The 22,110-nt window shown below is 54.3% G+C and overlaps 1 protein-coding gene and 1 long non-coding RNA gene across 8 annotated transcripts in view; one reads left to right on the forward strand and one right to left on the reverse strand.

Annotated features, from left to right (window-relative positions):
* The window catches only part of Brsk2 (BR serine/threonine kinase 2), a 54,796-nt gene extending 40,638 nt beyond the window's left edge, over positions 1-14,158 (reverse strand). For all 7 annotated transcript variants that reach the window (XR_009379478.1, XR_009379476.1, XR_009379477.1 and 4 more), the window contains exon 1: positions 14,054-14,158. Coding sequence is in view for 3 of the 7 variants with exons in the window: in XM_059264355.1 (XP_059120338.1) it covers positions 14,054-14,147 (94 nt within the window). In the remaining 4 variants the exon portion in view is untranslated. The remainder of the gene's footprint in view (positions 1-14,053) is intronic.
* Positions 14,159-15,549: 1,391 nt separating this feature from the next.
* On the forward strand, positions 15,550-20,610 carry LOC131898577 (uncharacterized). The gene is made up of 5 exons (XR_009375972.1): positions 15,550-16,424; positions 18,254-18,366; positions 18,594-18,753; positions 18,870-18,933; positions 20,499-20,610. It is a non-coding gene; the product is annotated as an uncharacterized LOC131898577 (long non-coding RNA).
* Positions 20,611-22,110: the final 1,500 nt, after the last annotated feature.

Genomic DNA, 22,110 nt, shown 5'->3' on the forward strand with positions numbered 1-22,110 from the left:
AGAGGGGCCAAGAACCCATAGCAAGGTGTTAACCTCGATATACACCCCCAGAAGCCCAGCAGCAGGAAGGGATGTCCAAGACCCCATGTGCAGGCCTCAATTCCCCCTAGGGAGCACCGTGGGAACCCTCTGCAGTCCCCCTGAGTTGGGCAGCCTTCCCCTAGCTCCCTTATCTGGGGTCACAAGCACTATCAAGCTGGAAATTTCAGGGCATACAGGAACCTAGCAGGACACCCCACTGGACACGACTTCCACCATCCATGCTGGACCCTTAGCCAGTTCTAGGAACCCCCTTCTTGCTGAGGCACATCCCTAGAGGTGGGTGGGGACCTCCCACTCCAATCCCCACAGTGCCAGGTAATCACATTACGTTTCTATTAACTGGTCTCTGCAATTCAATACTGTAAAATTGTTCCAATGAGGTATTTTTGATGAATCCCTTATCTATTCAGTAATTCAATTGAGTGAACCGTTCATCTAAGCTGGTGTCCTAGTTAAGGAAGCCTTGCTCTTCTACCCTCCCTAGGGATGGAAGCAGGTGATTAGGCCACTGGCCAAGCCGCTTTCAGAGTGACAGGCCTAGAGACCCCAGAAGGAGAAGGTTCTGAGGGAGCAGCATTTTCCTGGAAGGCATGTTGAGGGCAAAGGTGGAAAGGTGAGCAGGGACCAGGTGGAGCCCAGCAGAGTGAAGGGGAGCTGATGTCCACACCTGAGGATCCAACACTAGGAACTCCCATGGCCCCCATGAGGGTGAGGGCAGACTCCCACCTGCTGCATGTATGCCATGATGTCGCAAAGGAGACACAGCTGGTGGCAGAGCTCTAACCGGCAGCTGTCTAGCTCCTGAGGGACATGCAGGGCAGGGCAGAGATGTCAGGATTACAGTGCTGGGCAGTCTGTAATGCTCTGGGAGGGTGGGGCCTGGAAGGAGCCACTAGAGCCTGCAGGCCTGACTGTGGGAGTCCAGACAGACATCCATTCCCATGCTCCCATGTGCTGGCAGAGCTCTGAGTCCTGTAGCTGCTATCTCCTGCTTTGCACCTGCCAGGCCCCACCCCTTCAGTGCCCAAGGGATGGGTAATGGGGTTGCCATGGTGATGAGGTTGGGGATGCCTTCCTTGGGAAGCCCCAGGGATTCTCTGACTGTCATCCCACACACAGGCAGACATGAGAGTTCAGACCTTCACAGACACACCAGCTCTACACATAGATGCACGCGCGTGCACGCACACACACACGCACACACACACACACACACACCTTTGTACACACCTTCGTAGGCCGACATGTACATAGGTACACAAGACTGCAAAACACAGGGGACACACACACACACACACACACACACACACACACACACACACACGAGGATACAGACTCTGACATAGGCCTGCACACACCCTCAAACCCCATCATCCCAAAGCAGAAGGCTCCAGGCCTCCCCATCTGAGCATCCTGTAGGCTTTTCATCATTCAGGCCCTCTGATAGCCCAGGGACAGGCCACCCAAATGTTCTCCCAGAAACCCAGCTAGTACTAAGGACAACTTGCAGAACCCAGAGATGTCCCAATCCCACCAGCTCCTTCACAACCACCCATCAGTGTCCCTTAGCAGCATCCTCCACAGGCATGTGAGGCCCTGGCAGCTCACCCTGGACCTTTTCACCAGCAGAATCCTAATAACCCCTTGAGGAATTCAAAGGCAGAAAAAGGCCTCCATTCTTAATCTTTTCAGGGAAACTTCTGCCCTGTTACTATTGGCAGCTATGAGCACCAATGGGCCAGCATGGGCAAATCTACTCTCTCCATACAGATGGGACTCACCTGCTTCTATCTCCATGTCACTTAGCCAGTGTTCACCCCATGGCTGCCCTGAACTAACCCTGTTGCAAGAATCCACAGAGCAGTCCACTAAGAATCTATGAACTAGCAGAAAGCTGAGGAGGAGCCCAGCTGTTGCCTGTATGTCCTTATAGCCAAGGAGAGGGAGGCAGCCTGGCCAGTACTACTCTCATGTCCAGGGAAGCAACCTCCCTGGAGGAACATACACAGTTCAGGGACCCCTCCCCCCACCAGGGGGACACGCTGCCCAGATTATCAGAGACACGGACAGATGGACCCATGCCTGGCCTACAATGCCAATGGGAGGCCACAGTCAGGGAGAGAAGTCACGCTGAGCCCTGCAGTCACCTGCTGTCAGAGACAGAAACACTGGCCCCACCCCCGCAGCAGTGCCTGCCTGTCCATCCTCAAGCAGGAGGCCAGTAATCTGCAGTAAGGTAATAATAGAATCTGCTTAGTGGGCAGCGGGCAGGAAGGACAGGGAGAGGAGAGAGGCAGAGCTAGCCGGCCCACACTCTGGTGCTTCCAAACAGCAGCATCTGTCCCCAAGTATCACTGAGCTAGTGTCCAACCAAGAAACCCAGCATTATGTCTGCCTCAGCCACCTCTTCCTCTCCAGGCTGTCACCCAGACTGGGGGCCACCTTGTCCCAAGAGATCTGCCTGTTCTCATCCCAGTCCCCAGTGGATGCCAGAACTTGAAGCCAGGACTGATTCTGTGCAGTGGGGTCTCTATTCCCATGTCTGCCTCCCGGGCACTAGGCAGGGCCATCTGGCTGGCTCTGTCCTCATACACCCACTCTGAAGTCCACAGCTCTGAGAGGGAGCCCTGAGGAGAGGCTGTGACAGAGGAAGAAGGATCAGGAAGAGTATGGCATTGCGACTGGGAGCAGAGCTGGGAAGGCAGACAGAGAGGAGTGGGCAAAGAGAAGTGAGGCCTGCTAGAAGGAGCTGACCGTGGCACCTCAGGTCCCATAGCCCTGAAGGCCTTGGGGTGCTGGAGGTCAGGAGGCAAACCATCTGACCCTGGCAAGCATCCCAGAGTAGCTGAAGCCTGGAGGAAAATGTTGTAGGGAATGCAGGTGCTTCTGAAGGGCTGGGGAAGAGCACCAGCTCTGGAAGCTTCCATCTAGAGAGTGGGTCAAAGCACACTGGGCAGCCAGACCCAGCCTTGGCAGCAAGAATGAGCCTGAAGGCTGGCAACTACTTGTGGAGATCCCCCCACCCCTCACCCCAACCAGGTATCTACCAGCAAGAGACCAGCTTCCAGAGCATCAGACCGGCACACGCCCCACCAGGAGTGCTGTACTATGGAAAGTGGTACCCTATCAGCTCAGGACCCACAAGAATTCTCCCTGGTGGGACTGTCATCCCAGCATCGCAACAAAGGATCCAAGGCAGAGGTCCCCACAGTGGCCTATGAACCAAAGACAGTGGAGCCAGGGGTGACAGCCATCATCCTGCCTTCTTGGGCCTGAGAACAACTGCTACTGACCCCAAAGTGACCTACTCAGGCTCTGTGTTCCTCTCCTCCAGATGATGCTAGGGTTCACGCAGGCAGTGCATAGGCCCCAGAGGTGTGTGTATCAGGAGAAAAGCAGTGTGACACAGGAGAGGGGTTGGGGTAGGGGTACTTCTGCAAACCACTCCTGCCTGCATTTGTCAGTGTGTCTAGGATAGTAAGCCAAGCTCTGGGGGTCAATGGGACTACCAAGTGCCTATGCCAAGCCTATAGCATGACTTCTTCCCCCACCCCCAGACACTGGGTCCTGATGTCACTGGGTAGTGTTCCAACTCGCATCTTGGGATGGCCCTCAGTGTGTCCTTCCAAGGACGTGACAGAACAGTGGGCTTGTGAGCCCTTTCACTGGACACAGCTATGACTACCCTGTCACCCTGTGGCATTTACTGTGTACTGTCTGTAACACTAATGACTAGCTGTAAGTCCTCTGAGATTTGGGGCTTGGCACCCACAATCTTCCAATCTGAGATGAGCCCGCTTCTTTATAGACACCCCAGTGGCTGGTCCTTCAGCAATCTTTTGGCCCAGCAGCCCCTCCTGAGATCCCCAAGGGCTCTCATTGCAAATGTCACCTGTTTCCAGGCATTCCCATCTCCCAGTTAGCCTGAGAGGGGTGCAGGAAAGATGGATACTGTATACAAGGAACCAGCAGGGCTGGCCCTGAGAAAATGAAGGGCCCAGGTTGGAGCAGCCAGAAGTGAGCACCAGCAACCTCTCACCTCCATGCTCCTCCCTTCCCAGGGGTAGGGTGCAGGAACCAGCCTGGCCTACAGACAGCCTCTCCTCACTTCATGCCCCAATAGCTGCCCAAGGCCATCACATTCCTGCATGCCACCCACCCTTAGAACTATGAAACAAGAGACACCCAGGAGGGAGGGCAGGGGAGAGGCTGCATCAATGGTAGACCTACCCCAACCCCAAGATACTCATGTGAAAGGCTATGTCCTCGTCCTCCTGCAATCAGCACCACTCATGGGAGGATCTATCACCAAGAAGTCAATGTCAGAGTCTGTACCAATGAGAAGTGTTCTCCTCCAGAGGCCGTTGAAGGCCTGCACCTAACACCTGTGAGCACACAGGCCAGGCAGGCCAGGGCTGGCAGTATGAGGCCCAATATACATAAATTTCCACTGGCCCATACCCAGATCCATGTCCCAACAGCGACCCAAGGCCATCACAACCCAAAGCCACAGCTGGGAGACACATCTGGAAGTCCACCAAAGACCTCCGAGTCCCTCCTCACATAGCTCGGCACACCCAAAGCTGGGGACTGAAGACCAGCAGCTGTCAGAAGCCCCCTTCTCCCAACCCCACCTGGTAGAAGTGGTGGACTTCAGCACAGTCCTGATGGACAGCTCCCAGTTAGCCGGGAGCAAAGGCCAGACTTAGAACAGGAGCTCCACAGCAGAGCAGAAGGCCCAAGGCTGTCCCCCCAGGAAGGACCCAGAGACTTGAGGCCTCTGCACCACTTGGGCTGGCCAAAAGCTTTCTCTGCAAATTAGGGTGGGCAAGGGTCACTAGATGCTGGCACCCAGCAGCCAAGGGCAGGTAAGGTAAGGGGCTGCTCAGGTAAAGGGTAATAGTTCCAGGGGTTCCTGAGCCCTGACACCTCCCATACACATGGACTAACAAGCTGAGGAAAGGTGTACTCTTCTAAATTACCACAGTTGTATGTATACCCAAGATACCTGTGTTCTAGACATGAACCCCAACTCACAGGCACTAAGCTTAGCCTGCTACAACAGCAGCTCCAATGCCAATGAAAACACACATTCTCCAGGGATGCCCATGCCAGTTCCCCAGCATCTGCTAGATGTCAGGCAATACGACCATGCTTGTCGCTGTCCACTGCCTCCCAGCTTCTGGCACAGCCTCCTGTGCCACACAGAGGCCATAAGTCAGTGTGTTAGCACAAGAGCTCCATGAAGAAAGGTGCTAGGATGTGGGGCCTGGAGCAAGAGGCCTGGGCAGGCTGGTTTGCTTACCCCAGCTCCACGCCTACTGCACCCACTGTCCATCCGCTGGAAATGTAGCATCCCTAGTGGTGCTCACGGAACTGCACTCGGACTGGATGGAAGTCCTCCTCCTTGGAGATGGAAGCTGTATCAGGAGCCAGTGGGCAGTGAGGGGCACTGCTGCCCTGCCTGGCATATATGAAGGCTGGCATATGTGAACAGCAACTCTGACATCCAATCACACAGGAATTTGAGAGACCTGGCCTGAGCTAGGATGTCATCCTTCTGCCCACACCTCTGCCCTCGCCTACTGAAAGGCTCAGGACAGATGGTAGGGTCTAGGGCAATCCCAATGCTCAGTAAGAGGCTACTCTTATACTCTCCCTTGAGAGGCCCACCCCACCCAGGCTTTCTGGAGCAACAGATCAGCAAATGCAGGCGGCCAGTGGAAGAGGTTCAGGCCCAGGAAAGCTCTTTACTTTCCAGGGCTAGACCAGCTTCTACTGCTTTAGAAGCCGGAGTTACTTCTGGGGTGGTAACAGCTCTGTCATCCTCCAAGTCTCTGCCTTTCTGATATACACACCAGGACATTACCAGGTAGGATTTGCTTCCAAATAAATAGGGTTGAAGCAAAACTGGGTGACACTGCTGGGGACTGTAGCTGGGAATGTCAGGAAGGGGTACACTGTGTTTTAGGGACCCCTCTACATCCTACATGGACATGCCATAACCATAACCATAACCATAACCCAGGACAGATCCAGCACAGCACACACAGTTTCTATAACAGCCCCAATCCACAGAAATCCCACAGGGCTGAGTCTGGGAGGACACCCTGTAAGCTGGAGACCCACAGATGGCTTGCTACCCTAAATCCCCTTCCCCCATGCCCACCATGCTGGAGGCAGGGTCAGAGTGAGATGAGCCCAACCAGTAGGAATCCAGGGATTTGCTTGAGACTCCATGGGCACATGACAATCAGCCCACTCGCTCACTAGTCCAGAGCCTGTGAAGGTGGCAGAGGTACCATTCTGAGCCTCAAGAGGCTGGGCCTGCCCAGCTCTCCTTGGCTAGACAGAGATGACCATAATCCCATCACCTCTCCCTGCCTGCTGCTCCACCAACAAGGGCTCTGGGAAAATCTCCTCAGTGGAAGGGGTGAGCAAGCAGAAAGGCCCGTCTATCTTGTTTCTCCTCATGTCTCAGGTCCTTTAGCTTGCATATTGCTGACCCCGAGGTTGTCACTGGGCACAGTGGGAGGCACAGAACTACTCAGTCCCATGTAAGAAGGTTCCCCTGACACCATCTCATTGTTACACCCCTACTCCAAAGACCAGAACACTGACTTGATGATAGTGTATATGAGATCCAGAAGCAGCTAGGATAAAGGGACACTACCACTCCCCAAAGCCAGCGAAATTCTGTGCCCTCAACATGGTCTAAAACGAGAAGGGTTGGCATCCTGGGTATTCAGGTCATGCTGACTGAATATATATACCGTTAGTGCCCAGGCTACGCCAGGCCTTTGTTCACTTCTGAAGGGCCCACTGATGACACCAAGACAAGCCAGAGGCTGTGTGTGTGAGAGTCAGGTTGAGGGTGGGGCTTGCAGCTCTTTACCTGAGGGAGGGGCTTCACCTGGCCAGACATGAGGAAGCTGAACAAACCCTTACCTGTCCAATGGACTCCAGGCCCAGAGCATGAAGAACTCCATCTCAGGGACAACCTCCCCAGCCCCAGCACCAATAACCCTCAAGGTGGCCGCTCTGGCCAATATCCTGGGGCGAGGATTTGTGGTCAGGACGAGAGAACTCTGTGGAGGGTAGAGGCCATGTGCTGAAAAAAACCAGTATCCAGGGGCCCAGGAGCCCAGGAGCCCAGGAGAGCTTGTGGCAAGCCAGCCCATGTGGCAGTAATCCTATCAAGTTGGCTTTACCCTGGCCATGGGCTCTTGGAACAGGTTCTCAAGTACCCACAGCTATGTGACTCAAGCCATCAGCCCCTACTCCCTGAGCACTGCCACCCCAACTCCCATCCTGATGCTTTCACCCTTGTGAGGGCTGTAGACAGCTGGGGTCCCTCAACAGCCACATTCATAGCCTTCCTGCGCAAACCGCCCACGGCTCTGAGCCTCAGCTGACGTGTAGCCGCCCCCACCTGCGTCACTAGCCCTTAGGCGGCTGTCCACGCTGCCCTTAAGCCTCTGCCCAAAGGCCGCGAAGGCCAGCCCTGCTCTCCAGGACCCAGAGTGGGCAGCAGCAGGGTGAATGCAACCAAGGCACTTCTATCCCCAAGAGGGCCAAAGAATTTCTGTGCCAGAGACCCTCCAAATGAACCCTGGACTCCCAACGGCTCCAAGACCAGCCCTGTGCTCTGTTCTAGCCATCCCCAAACCACAAGGGCCCCAAATTACCCATTCGACCCTGGTCAGATTCACAAGGATGCTGTGGCTACCCAGAGAAAGTGGTTATGTCCTCCCACACAATTAGGAAGTGAAGACACTATCCCACTCTACATGGACTGATCAGTCAGCCAAGAAGATGATGTCAAACTCTAGGCCTGGGGCAAGACCCTAGACCCAGCCTGTGACCAGCATGCCAGAATCCACCCTCAAAAAAGGGGAGGTTTCTTATCAAACAGATGGACTTTCAGGATACTGTCCAGCAGGCGGGGCTGGCTCCCAGCTGCTGGGATCCAGAACACTGGCCCTTCAGAGACAACAGAACAAGGCCTGGACCAAGCGGGCTGGGCCCTGAGTGGTGGCCACCCTGGCACAATCCCTGCTTTGTCCCTGAAGCCTAAGCCAAAGCCCAGCCTCCATCCTGTTCAGAATGCTGGGCAGCCTGGCTCAGCCAGCATCTCTGGGCAAGGTCTTGTAGAGGCCTGTGGGCAGCTTGGCCATGTCAGGCTGGGACCTGGGTCGCTGGGCATATTAGCTACTAAGCAGGTGAGCTCAAGTCTTACTTCTAACCAAGGAAGTCCACTCATGAACCCATGAACTTCCTACAGAGTACAGGGCAAACAAGTGACCCCTCCAGAGGAGCCCAAAGAGACCCTCATCTCCCACAGTATCCCCAAGAAGGGCCATGACAGGCACCTTTACTTGCTCTTACCAGACACTATAACCATCTTTGGAGCCCCACAAAAGATCCAAGGAAACCCCACCCCCAAACCCATTTGTAAATGAGATCTAAGGCCTAAAGCCCTTCTGCTGCAATTAGTAGCCAGCACACAGCCTTCAGATTCAGAATCGCCTCCACTAAGTTCAAGTAACCACGGGACCCCCAGGCCTGGCCCACAAAGGACAGCCTGTACAACTGGGTGTTAACCTACCCCAGGGACTCTCTGGAAGAAATCACCAACTAGGTCACTGTGAAGGTGTCCTCACTACTCTGCCAGAGCCCAGACAATGGGACTTCCTAGTGACTTGAGCCACCCTTAATGAAAGCTGGTGGCTATCCTGGGGAAGGTCTGCTGTCCATTGTGTGGTATAGAAGCAGAGTACCAAGGTAGGAAGGGGTTAAAGTGATATGCTCTCCCCTGGCCCACTCCACACGTACCAGGGAAGAACCTAGGGCAGAGAGATGGCCAGGGTACCAGGAAACACTTGACAGGCTATGTCCAGGAGGGGGCCTGGCTGGTGCTGCTAAAAGTAGCGTACAGGCCTTACCAGCCTCACACTACTGTTCGGGAGACTAGTCACAGAGAAGAGCAGTGCACAGCAAGTTAAGGGGAGTCTCCACACCAGTAACACAGACAACGTCTGGCTACCCTCAGAGTTTAAGGACGGGCTCTGGCTACCTCACGCAGCCAGGGATATGGTGGGACCTAGAGCCCCCAGAGCCTCAGCCCACCCACCACCTACTGCTGTGGTGGCTATGGCCGGCCACAGTGGCATTCACCTCTGAGACTGCCTGATGATCTGTCAGAAACAAAGCCTGGGGAGCGGCAGCAAGAGCTGATTCTGCTTCGAGTTACAATGGGGGCTAGGCCTGCACCTACTTCAGCACAGCTGCATAGAACAGCTTGCTCCACCGCTTCTAGACACAGTTCTCCCTTGGGCATTAGCAGGGCAGAGACCTAGACATGGCCTACTCTAGAAGCCCACTCTTCATAGGCCCATTACACCAGGGCTCTGGTATGTAGCCAGGCCCTGGGCAAAGCCCTTATAATTCAGGCCCATGAACACACCAAGGAAGGATCTGTGCAGGCACATAGCACACCTTGAGTGAGCACCCATAGTGTACCTTTCCAGTATAAGCATATCCTATCCCATGTCAGGAAGTTCATGGGTCCATGAAGGGGCCTTTCTGGTCTTCATCACTGCCTATGACAAGGCAGATACCCATGTGCACCAGGGCACAGGCACTCTGAGCCACCTCAGTGGGCCAGGACAGTATGGTTCCCCAACCTCTACCACGAGCACTTATCCTTCAAGCGCACCTCCCCTTCCCTGGCCTCTGAGCCCCACTGACTGCAAAAATCTCTCAGAGAGAATAGGAACTCCTGAGCAGGTATGAACTGTGGGAGGAGGGCTGGCAGTGCCCAGGCTTAGCTGCAGAGAGGAGCTGAGCAGGGTAGAAGAGAAGCAGGACAGCTGCATGGCCCATGCATCTCCCAGAACTGCATGCCACCTGATCTGAGCTCTGAACAAGGCCCTGGGCAGGAGATAAATCATTCCCTGTTCCCAATAAGTAGAACTCTAACAGAGTGCTAGTTCTGAAGCCACAGCATCCTCATCTATACAACTAGGTCAGATGGCCAGAGCCAGATGTGGAAGAAGGCTGTGTAATTCCATGAGGGACTCACAGCAGGGGCCAGAAGAACCTGGTGAGTGGTGATCGCCAGACACAACATGCCACCCACCTTCACTGCTGCAAAAGCCACCAGGCCCTTTCCACCCAGCTTTAGGGGCTCTGGGACTTGGCCCCACACAGCTTCTCCCTCAGCCTCTCACCAGCCTGGCCCATCTATAGGGCCACAGCAGCCACTCACTTGCTCCTGCTTGGCTTTCAAAACGTGACCCGGTCCCAGCAGCCACCTTCACTCCTGCTTCTGTTCACTGTATTGCCCTCCACTCATAAACACCAACATTCCTGGTCCTGAGACACCTACAGGTCTGCTACATCCTTCTCACCTGATTCTCTACACCTGTCTCTCTTCTCACCTGTCTATCCTACCCATCTCCCCTTTGGCCCACCTGTCCCATCTCACAGCTTCTTCTACCCAAGATCCCCCTGCAGCCTGCCAGTCATCAGAGCTCTTAAAGGCCACTTGGCAGTGTGAAATGGACATCTCAGGTCTCTCAATCTGGCAGACCATCCACTGACCTGTGAGCCCAGTCAGGTAAGCTTGAAGGCAGTCCCCTTCAATCATCCCCTTCTCTTGGCCTGACTGACCATTTCTTGCAGAGTAGAGGGCCCTGGCATCACCTCCTATAGTAGGTCTGTGCTGGCTAGTTTTTATATCAACTTGACACAGACTAGATTTGGGAAGACAGAAGATCAATTGAGAAAAAAATGCCCCCTTCAGTCTGACCCATAGACAAGCCTATGGGGCACTTTCTTGATTAATGATCAATATGATATCACCCATTCCATTGTGGGTGATGCCACTCTTGGGTAGGTAGTCCTGGGGTCGTACAAGAAAGCAGATGGTACAAGTCATGGGGAGCAAACCAGTAAGCAGCACTCCTCCATGGCCTCTGCTTCAGTTCCTGCCTCCAGATTCCTGCCTTGCCATAAGATCCTGCCACGACTTCCTTCTATAATGGACTGTGATATATAAGCTGAAATAAACCTTGCACTCTCCAAGTTGATTTTGGTTATGGAGTTTTAGCACAGCTATAGAAATCCTAACAAAGAAAGGGTCCTACAGGCCCTCCTGGGCTGCAAGCCCATGAAGGCAGAGCTCCAGCATGGGCAGAAAGGTGCCCTGCTCTGCCTCTGGCAGGCAGAGTAGTGAGGCTACCCAGCCTATGCAATCCTCCTCTGTTCCTGATACCACCTAGACTTGAAGCATCTCCCATCCCTCCTCCCAATTCAGTCTATAGGGGTGACTTCAAAGGTAGGGACTGTCTTTCTTCTCTGCAGGGGCCAGGTCTGGAGGGAACTGGGGAAAAACACATCTCAGACCAGGGGAAAGTCCTGCCGAGTCTTTGCCAGTGGATCCCCCTCCCATCCCAGGAACACTTGGCCCTGGTGTGCCCCCAACTCCCAAACAGCCTCTGTTGGCCAGGCTTCCAAGTGCTCCAATGTCACTTAACACCTGGACCCAAGTGAATAAATCATCAAAGGACATACTCAAGGCCTCCAAGAGTAGTTTAACAGGAAGAGGGATGACTGCATGACCACAGACACAGCAGCAAGATGCAGAGGCCAAACACCAGCAAAAGTGATACAAGAAACTCACTGGGCCCAAGCCACCCACACAAGGCTGAGCCACTGCCCAATGGGTGGTCCAAAACAAGGGGCATATTGGATGCTCCAGAAAGTGTAGAGAAGCCGCACACCCTCTACCCCATCTAATTCCATGAAGGCAACATCTTGAGGTCCATCTTCTTGTATTGGGCTTACACTGCTCCAAGGTTCACTGCCAGCAGACTATCCCCATCCACAGCCCCAAGAAGCAGCTTATATGTGGATAGACAGACACAAGCAGAAAGAAGCAAGGGTTAGTGTTGAAATGAGCAGGTGGGTAGGAACTGAGAGCCATCTGTGTGTGTGTGTGTGTGTGTGTGTGTGTGTGTGTGTGTGTGTGTGTGTTCCCATGACATGTAGCCATGCCAGGAGAAGCCCTCAGATCAGCATGTAAGCAGGGCAGCAGTGGACAGAGGTCTGGCCTACACTCCCCATCAAGCTTTCCCGGCAAGAAGTCTGGCTCTGCCTGATCCAGGAGTAACACACAAGGTTGAGATACAGCAATTCTGCTGGCATCTGGTGCTATGTGGTCAGGCCCAGCAAATACAGTCAGGACCTACCCTACATCCACCAGGAAGACCTTTCAATAGCAGAGAGGGAAGACATACATGATGAGCGGTCTCCTTGGCTGCCCATTTGCACTCTGCTGGTCAGAAGTCAGGAGAGGGTGTGTCCAGAGGGCCCAGGAGCTAAGCTGCTCAGGGTCCTTCTATGTCACTGGCGATCGTAGTGTCCTTAACTATACAACCATGTAATGCCACAGAGAAGACAGGGAGCCCAGCCCCTACCCACAGAGTCCACAAGGCACCATGCATCATTCACTACTGTCATCACTTACACGCCCAGGGCTTCTTATAACAACGTTTTATTGGTACGATAATTAGATTATTTCACTGCCTCCTGCATTCTGCTGCTCCAGGCCCTTCCCTCACAAACTACAGTTGCTCATCCCAGGAAACATGCATATCCGGAATGCAATAGAACACCAGCTGCCTATGCCTTCCCCTCAGTCCCGAGCCCCTTGCTCAGTGCCTTGGTGTTGACTACTTAGCTTAGGGGTTGATTCCAGGGTGGGAAGATGTAGCTTCTGGGGCTCAAAAAACCCATGTGCCTCTGTCTCCGTGACATCACAGTTGCAAGCCTCCAAGGGAACTCAGCCTGGCCCACCTTCTTCTGAAACATCACCTTCTACCACTGCCTCCCTGAAGCCCTGGGGTGCTTCTAGAGGGCTCCTAAGCCCCCACCCTAACCACACTGCACCCTCCCGCTGTCCTCCACTCCCTAGCCTGCACTGGCTCTGGGGAACTTTTCCAAACGGAAAGGAGATGTGAGCAGTGCCAGTCGGACCTTTGGGCAGCCGGAAGACAGGCCAGTCCTGGGAGAAGAAAGAAAATGGCTGAGTCCCAGCCTCCCACAAAGAAGACTGTGTGAATGCGCCTGGCTGACCAGATGAGGGGGCTGACTAAACCCAGCCCGCCCCAGAAAGCTGGCCAAATGCAAGGTAGCCGGGTTCTCTGCTGGTCTACGGGGAAAGCTGTGCAGAGATGGAACCTGCCCAGGGAAAGACAGTGAGGCCTCTTGGGGAGGTTCGTCTCTGCTGTAGGCCCAGGTCTGTTCCAACCGTCAGGCAGGGATGTATGGCCCAAGCCCAGGAACTGTCACCCTCTACCTCCCGCGGGAAGCCCAGTGTCGCAGAGGCTCAGGCTTGAGACTGGGTGCAGAAGAAGGCGCTGTCCAGCTTTCCTAAGGTTCCTGCGCTGTCACCCCCCTATCCGAGCCGGAGGTCCGGGCTAGGAAAGCCAGGCCGGGACCTGCCGGGCGGTGGCCGCTGCCTGGAGGTGGGGGTCATGCGGCCGGGACGCAGCTGCTCAGGCAGCATGCCTATTAGCGTGGCAGACGGCAGATGGGCGCCCGCTCGTCCCCCTCCTCCCGTGGCACAATGGGCCCGGCGCTCGCTCGGGCGCACAATGCGGGCCCCGGGCCGCGCACCTGCAGCGGGATTGCCGGGAACCGCCAGGCCCGGCTCATGCTGCCCCAGTCGCCGTGCGCCCCAGGCCGCGCCGCGTGTCCTTGGGCTGCGCCCGCCCGCCTGCAACCGGTGGGCTGCGGGGCTCCACCACGGGACCCAGGAGTGCGGCGGACGACGGCGCACCGCCGCCCATTGTTCGCGGCCGCCGGGCCGGGCCTGCAGCATCTCTGCTCTGCGGCCTCCCTCCGCCCCGCCCGGCCGGTCAGCACGGTTTCACCGGCCCCACGGCCGCGCGCCCGCCCCCCACCCCGGCCCCGCCCGCGCCCCCAGCCGCCGGCGCGCACGCACCTGTCTGCCCCTTGCCCAGCGTCTTCTCCAGCCGGTAGGGCCCCACATACTGCGCGTGCTGCGCCCCGCCGCCGTCCTTCCCCGTCGATGTCATCGCTCCCGGGCCCCGCGCCGGCGAGTGGGCGCCCGGGCGCGCGGGCAGGGAGGGGCCGGCCAGCCGTGCGCCCGAGTCCGCCGAGCGCGGTCCGCGCTGACCCGGCCCGCGGCGCCCCCGGGCGGGCCGCGCCGCTCTGCGCCCCCGCCGCCCCCCACGCCGCGCCCGCCGCACCCGTGCGAGGCCGGGCCGCGGGGATACCTCTCTGCCTCACTGAGAGGACCCGGCGGGCGGGGGCACCAGGCTTCCGCCGCCACCTCCGAGGCCCGCGCCCCGCGCCCCCCAGCGCACGCCCGTCCGCGGCCGTGCAGCCGAGCCCCGCCGAGCAACCGAACCGAGCCGCTCAGCCGAGCCCAGACGAGCAGCCGAGCAGCTTCGAGTGCCGCCGAGCCCGAGCCGAGCCCGAGCGAGCGCCACCGGCCGCAGCTACCGTGACAAGTGGTGCTTGTAGCTGTCAATCAGAGGCATGGCCCAATCAGCGCCGCCCGCCTGGACCGCCCCGCCATTCTCCAAGAGCGCACTGGGCCGCTGGGCCGGGAAAGGCGAGATTGGGGTGTTGGTGGGGTGGGGGTGAAGTGGAGGCCACGCCAGGGCTGGGAGCCACCAGACCGTGTTCTATCTGCTGGGGGTCTTGTCATTAAAAGGAATGCCGGGGCGGTGCAGGCAGCAGGCCTCTGGGAGAAGTCCATGTGGCCGCCTTGGTCTAGGGGTTTCTTCCTGCACCCCTGGGTTTTGGGAGGAGTTTTCCGCCCCTCGCGAGAGTTTTGTACATAAAACTGGGCCGTTGTACCATGGAAGGGTGCTGCAGGAGGGTTTGGAGTGCTGGTTACCAGGCACAGGTGTTCCCTGCAGGGTGGGGATGTTAAGTGCTGGCGAGGATACTGCATGCGAGCCGGGTTCTGCAGACCGGGTGGAGACGCTGCTTTTAGGTTGGGGTTCTGCATACAGCGTGGGTGCTATGTGTAGGCTAGAGCTCTGAACGCAGGTAGTGTTCTGCATATGAGGCGTAATGCTTCATGCGGAGCGAGAGAGCTGTGCACTGCAGTGCCCTGGATGTCTTTCTCCACCGGCTGTTTCTGTTCCCGTGAGAAAGGGACAGCATTTTCGCGGTATGCCAGTAGACACCAGTATACTAGGATCCATGAATTCTAGCTGAGGCACTCTGCAGCAGGGCCCTCTGGTGCCTCCAAGACCTTAGCTGCAGACCTTTCTATATTTAAGATAAGCCATGAGTCAAGGGGTTTCATGGTTTCCTGAGAAGCCTCTGAAAAGTGTATGGCCTTAAGGCCAGCAGTGGAGGCAATCAGACCTACAGGGACCCTCCTTTTCTTGCATGAAACCCTTGTATTTCCTTAAGATATGCTGTGGGAGGTGGTGGGAAAGGAGAGATGGGGGCCAGATGTGGGTTATACTTCCTGTGTACCTCAATGGAAGCTGCATTAGCCAACAATGTTCCAGGTCAACAAGGTATGAAATGTCACCTTCTCCTTCAGCCACCTGCTTGCCCTTGCCCACCCTAAGTGTCACAGTGTGAACTTACAGAGGGGCCCACTTTTTCCAGCACTACCCAGGAAGACCAATGGAGAGTGAGGACATTGTGGCCTGTTCATATTTCCAATGTAAGAAAGAACCAACCCTCAGAACAGCTTTCTCTTCAAAGAGCTGGCCTGATCTTTGGAAGTGGTAGATTTAGGGCCACTGGGTACTAAGTGTTGTTCTGGAATGAGCAGCACTGGCCTGCTAATGGGGACACACAGGCAATCACAGAGGGTGAGCCTCAGGCTGATGCTGGCACCACTAGGGGCAGTGGTGATTTTTCAGCAACACCTGAGAGTATTTGGGACCTTGGAGTAGAGTATTCACCCGGATTTGGCCAGAGGTGAGCAGTAGAAGTAGAAATGGGCAGGTGAGTAGGAGGGCCAATGATCCACATAAGAAAAGGAAGACGATGCCAGGGCCTTTTCTACTGGGGCCCCTCTGGTCACCTGGCCTCCCTGTCTACATTCCCACCTTTCCAGTGGCCTTTGCAGCATTTAGTCTGTAGCTATCTTCATCTGGTCCCCCAAACTTTTATCTTCAAGACTGCTTCTCCCTACTTGCAGTCTACCCTCTCTCTGCCTCTTGGTCTCTTCCCCTCTCTCTAGCTGCCCGTTTTTGTGTGTGCATCTAGCCAACACCAATCAACAAGCTCTCCAGGGGCAGGTGTAGAGCCTCTTCTCTTGGATGTGGCCTCCAGGAGCAGCTGTGTCCCTGCGGTACCTACAGCTTTGAAGCCCAGTGAGTCTCTACTGCCAGGTCCACCTGGAGCCCAGGTTCCAACCATACCTGTTCCATAAATCCTTAAATTCTACATCTTTATAACAGATGCCGTATCCCCTATCCCCATCTTTGTGAAATCACAAACACAAACTCCAGGGTGAGCAGATCTGAGACTGAGGGACATTCCAAGTAATGGTCAGCTAAGAGGCACTTGTGACTGTGGATGCCATGGCTAGTGGGGCCCACTTGTTCCGTTGCATTGTGGGGACAGGAGCTGTGAGGGATCCAGTGCTATTGAGCAAGTTGACGTGCTCCAGAGTTAGGGAGGCCCTTGTCCAAACCAGGAGGCCTCTCTGGCAGACTAACCTCCCACTGCACCAGTATGTCCTTAATTATTTAACATAACCCAGGACCCACACCAGATAAAGATAGGTCAAGAAAGGAAGTGGAGCCCACTACTTCCAAGGATCTAGTAACGAAAATCCTTAACAGAGTGTCAGCAGCAAATTGATTCCAGCGATAAATGAAAAGAATTCCTGTGAAACTGTAGGGCTTTTGTCTAGGAATGCCCAGTTAATGTTTCAAACTAATTTTAATAGGTTAGGCCAATTAGGCCAGAAAAAAACCTATAATACTTATTTTTGAAAAAAAAAAATCCCATTGCCCTATCTAGTGTCAGGCAGGTCCCAGAGCCCTTAGCCTGAGGGTCCAAGTGAAATTCCTCTGCCATTTCCACCTGCTTCTTTTGGTTGTGTTTTGAGACAGGCTCTCTCCATGTACCCTAGACTGGCCTCAAGTTTGCCATGATCCTCTCCTTCTCAGCCTTCCAAATGTTGGGATTACAGGCACGTACTGCCATGCCTGCTTCTGCCTGCCCAGGGAAAGAGAATACAGAGCATTTAGGGGAACAGCCAGTAGGGAGACCAAGATGCCAGGAGAGGCTCAGAACTTCTGCAGACTAAGCCTGCTTCTATTAGCCTGGGCTAACCTAGAGACAGATGTGGGAGTAGATAACCCCAAGACCGAGGAGTATAAGTCCCAAAGCCACTACTTTGGGACTGCTTTTACAGTAATTTAGTTGTGGGGCCTGGACTTGGGAGGGGGCTGATACATTTGGGAGGGACATAGGGATGGTAGGTAGCCAAGCTTCAGGCCCATGTGGGGTGCAATTGGGAAGGTGTACCCCCACTTATCTTCACTTTTTCCTCCACCTTGTCTATTATTCCATTCACATTTGTCCGAGAAGGAAATGAGGCTAAGAAAACACAGCCTTGGCCTTGGGAAAGGTTGCACAGCCCTCCAAATGCGGATAAGAGACTGGCGTGTGGATACATCTGAAAAGGACCACAGATGCTGTGTGCATTTTCCCACGCTTTAAAAAATTGAAAGCAGGCTAGAGAGTTACATTTTAAAATTGGTGCTTTTGTTCCTTTCCTCCTTTACTTTCTGGCACATGGGATATTGTTGTATGGCATCTGGGGGCCCCACCGCCAGGGTTGGGGAAGCCGGAGCCAGATGCAGGATTATGGGGAGTAAGGGAAGGAGACATTGTTTCCAAGGCCTCCTGGATCAGTTTAGAGCACTAATCCATTTCCTGGGAAACAGCCCAGACCCCTGAATGCATTCCCTAGGAGACAGCACCAGGGGGCCCTCATCCTGGCTCTTTACTGTCTTGTACATACAGTAAGGCAACCAGAGTGGAGGACAGGCTGAGAATATACGTCCACACCCTGGAAGGAGGAAAGAGGAAGGAGGTTTGCAGTGGCAGTATTAAGCAAATGCAGTAAATGCAAGTACTACAGTTGCCAGGAGCATGCATTCTTTTCTCTTCCCTCCACTCCTTCTAGAGCAAGCCACAAAGAATTGATGAAGAGTGAAACTGTGTCCAAGGCAATTGAGCAAACACTCTCTGTATAGAGTCATCCCAGCCCACTAGTAACAGCTGAAGGAAGACAGAACGGTAAGCTGTACCTTCATCCGCCATGGATTTTTAGCTCAACCGTCCTTGTATTGACTCATTTAATGAGATGGCTTCTGAGGCAAAGGTGAGGTCCCAGCCACAGACCTACTTTGAGCCAGCCACCAGTGGTGCCCTGCCTAGCATTCTCATTCTGCCTGCTCTTGCTTGTAATGAGACTATTTATGGTTTCAATTTAGTTTTTATTATTATTGCTGTTTGCTTTTCAGAGTTTAGAGATGTACATCAAGGCTTCTCCCACCTCACATGCCTCCAAAGCATTCCTCGGCTTCCAGGGAAGAGCATGAGAGTCATGGTGAACACTGATAATTAAAGTCAACATCTCAGCACATTGAGTCAATTTCTTGAAAAAAAATTTTTCAGCACCAGGTAACCCTGTATATCAATTCTCCATACCCAAATAGCTGGTATGCTTCCGTTTCTGCAAAATGGATGTCTCTCATGAAATTTGCATTTAATAACAGTTGTTTTCCTGCCTTCCTCAGGAACCTCCAATACCATAGTCCTCTCTTGGTCCTGACCTGACCATTTTCCAAGTGATGCAGGAGAGTAAGGAGCTGCCTATGATTGTCATGGCTACAGAGTGTGCATTGTACTGCCCCATGTTTGTTCATACATAGAGTAATGTGAATCCTGTTTCACCCCAGCAATGTGATCCTTGGGCCTCCAACTCCTGCTGTGAAGAAGCCACAGGGCCCTGCCTTCCTGACCCCTTCCTCAGGGTCCAGGATGGGAACCAAGTTGGGCTGTGACTGTAGCCCCACAGCAGCTCTGAGGCTAGGTGCACCTCAGATGTCAAGCCTTTTGTGGTTGGGTATAGTAGTGAGGTCTCATGTAGAAACTCACAGTCCTCCCTCAGGTCAGGGCCTCTGCAAAGAGACTGTAGGCCGGGTGGTGGTGGCGCACGCCTTTAATCCCAGCACTCGGGAGGCAGAGCCAGGCGGATCTCTGTGAGTTCGAGGCCAGCCTGGGCTACCAAGTGAGTTCCAGGAAAGGCGCAAAGCTACACAGAGAAACTCTGTCTCGAAAAACCAAAAAAAAAAAAAAAAAAAGAGACTGTAGTCCAGGCAGTTAGAAGGGTTATAAGGTTATAAGGGCCTTAGAGACCCCCTTTCAAAGGGCAGCTGTGAGCATACTCGGGGAGGGTATCAATGACCCTGCGGTTCTCCAGGGCTTGAACTTTCCTCTCCACCCTTGTCCACCCTCTGCTCAGTAGTCATTGTCCCCCACTTCCTCAGTGGTATCATTCAGGGATGATGGCAGCAGCGAAGCCGCTGAAGGTCTCCCACATCCTTTGGGGTCCAGCCCTACCACCCTCATCTTGAGAGCAAAGGCCAGGGACTTGCTCATTGTTGAGGCCACTGTCCCTCCTTGTCCTCCTTAGCCCTGACCCTCTGGGAAGCCTGGGATCTACACAGTACCTCCTTGTATTCAGGGTTCCCTGCCCCTGTAGATCCTATAATCACCACTTGATCTCTCCCCTTCTCTCTCTGAGTCCCCTACTCTCTGAGCCTTTCCCTAACATATACCAGTGTTAGGGTGAATGCCAAACACACCCTGAGCACCTCCTGAGCAATTGTGTCTAGGTCCTTCGCAAAGCCAGGGCCCAGACCCAGGACCGTGGAGGAATGCTGTTCCCTGGCTTCCCCTAAGGCCCCATCACAGAACCAGCACCTTCTCCCTGGATAGGCACCAGTGCTGGCCATGACCAGCAGACCTGCCTGGCTAGTGCAGCGCACACAGAGTGATCATGAATTTGCACCTGACAGACCTTTGTACTGTCGTGGCTATAAGGAGAACAGGTCTGAGGTGGCTTCTCCAGCTGTAGCACAGGAACAGAGGGACTCTAAACTACACCCTGGAGTCACAGTACTGAGCCACAGTCCAACTGTCCTGCACACCTGCTTCAACTGTATACGTGCTTGTACTGCACACTGCCAAGCCTAAGGTTGTCGTTGGCTGTGCCACACTTTGTCTCTGGTGACAGACTAGGGCTCCTGCCACCCCTCCAACCCCAACCTGGTGACCCCAGGCCATAGTCCAGACAAACACCCAGTGCTCCTTGGCAGCTCTGCCCATTTCTATTTCCCACAGCCCATTTCCCCTCCCGACAGGTCTTTCAGCCCCAATGTCTAGAAGCAGCAAAGAAGCAACTGACCTGCCTATGACAAAGACAAAGAGCAGAGCAGAAGGAAAATTTAGAGCATTTTATTTTCATTAAAACATATCGGATACTAAGAATTGTGTTTTCCTAATCACAGCGCTGGGCTGGAAGCCAGGGCATCTCTGCTGACGTCAGCCGTGTGTGGAGGCAGGCAGGACCCAACCCACTACTGGTTGAGAGCTCTCAGAAGTTGCTGGGAGCCGACACTTTCAGCAGCCGCTCCATTTCCCTGTGAAGCTAGCACGGCCTGGGGTTTGGAGGGTTCATCCCCCACCTGTGACTGATGCTGTGACTCCTCTTGATTGTAGATTTCGGCATAGCTTGCTATCCCCCCCCCCCATAGTTGAGAGCGGCAGACACTGCTGCGTATAGTGCCTGCCAGTGACTAGTCAGAGGGGTCCAGGACTACAGCAAGGAGCAGACATGGGAACAGAGGACCCGAGCTACCCATCAGGTGGCTATAGCCAAGGGCTCCTGGAGCTACAGGATTCCTGAGCTCCTGGTAGAATCCCAGGAGACAGATGTTACTGGCATCCCCCCTCCTCACCCTGTAGATTCTGTCTCTTGGCAAAAAGCCTGTTGGGGACGCTGGGCCTAGAGTATAGCAGCCACTTCACTCCTGTCCTCCCTTGGCTATGAGGCTTGGCCCCTCATGCCTATTGGTACCTCAGTTTGCATAAAATAGATGAATTCACAAGATTCCTCAAGGTTGTGGGGTGTGTAGTGCCAAGGCAAGGATGTAGAATGTGAGCTAGTCAACTGTTCTCATTCAAAAAGATCCAAAAACAACCACACACACACACACACACACACACACACACACACACACACAAAGACTCTCTTGCTCCATCCCTGAGCCTGAAAAACAATCTTTCTTAAAATCAGAATCTGGTTTCCTGGACAGCAAGACAGGTCCCATGATCAGGATGAAGTATGATTCAGAATCTCGGTCCTAACTGACTAGACTGTCCCAGCACAGGGGACCTGGAGTGAGGTGTTGTGGAGGACACTGTGGCAGGAAGCAGCCAATGACTCTTTGTGAGTGGGTGTCCTCAACAACTAGTAGGCCATGCTGTGAAATAGATCTCCCAAACAGTGGCACAAAACAACTGTTTGTAACACTCAAGGGTATGAAAATCCAACCTAGCAGGCCCAAGCTGGGAGACAAAAGGCTGAGTCTGGAATTTTCCAGTCCCGGGAAAGTTTTTTCGAATGTTGCACTCTTTTCTTAATCATTTGGCTGGGGTCCTTATGGATAGAAATCGATGGGCAGGTAAGGAAAAGCTCTTCTAGTGCAAGTAGTCCCTGGCTCCTGAGTGTCCAAGACCTAGGGTGGGAGGACAATACCCAAGCTTACAACTCGAGCCCTGAGAGCTGAGGGTGTACTGTTCCAAGCTTTGGAAACTAGAGACTTAGGGTTCTCTACACAGCCTTATTACTCTGCACCTTACCCTTCAGTGACCCCAGCACTTGGCAGCTGTGAAATCCCAAGCTTCCAGCAGTAATGAGTGGCAGCAGTGGGCTGAGGAGGCAGGAGGCCTAGTGTTAACCTTCCTAAATGG

The sequence above is a fragment of the Peromyscus eremicus genome, chromosome 1 (genome assembly GCF_949786415.1).
Source record: "Peromyscus eremicus chromosome 1, PerEre_H2_v1, whole genome shotgun sequence".
Lineage (NCBI taxonomy): Eukaryota > Metazoa > Chordata > Mammalia > Rodentia > Cricetidae > Peromyscus > Peromyscus eremicus.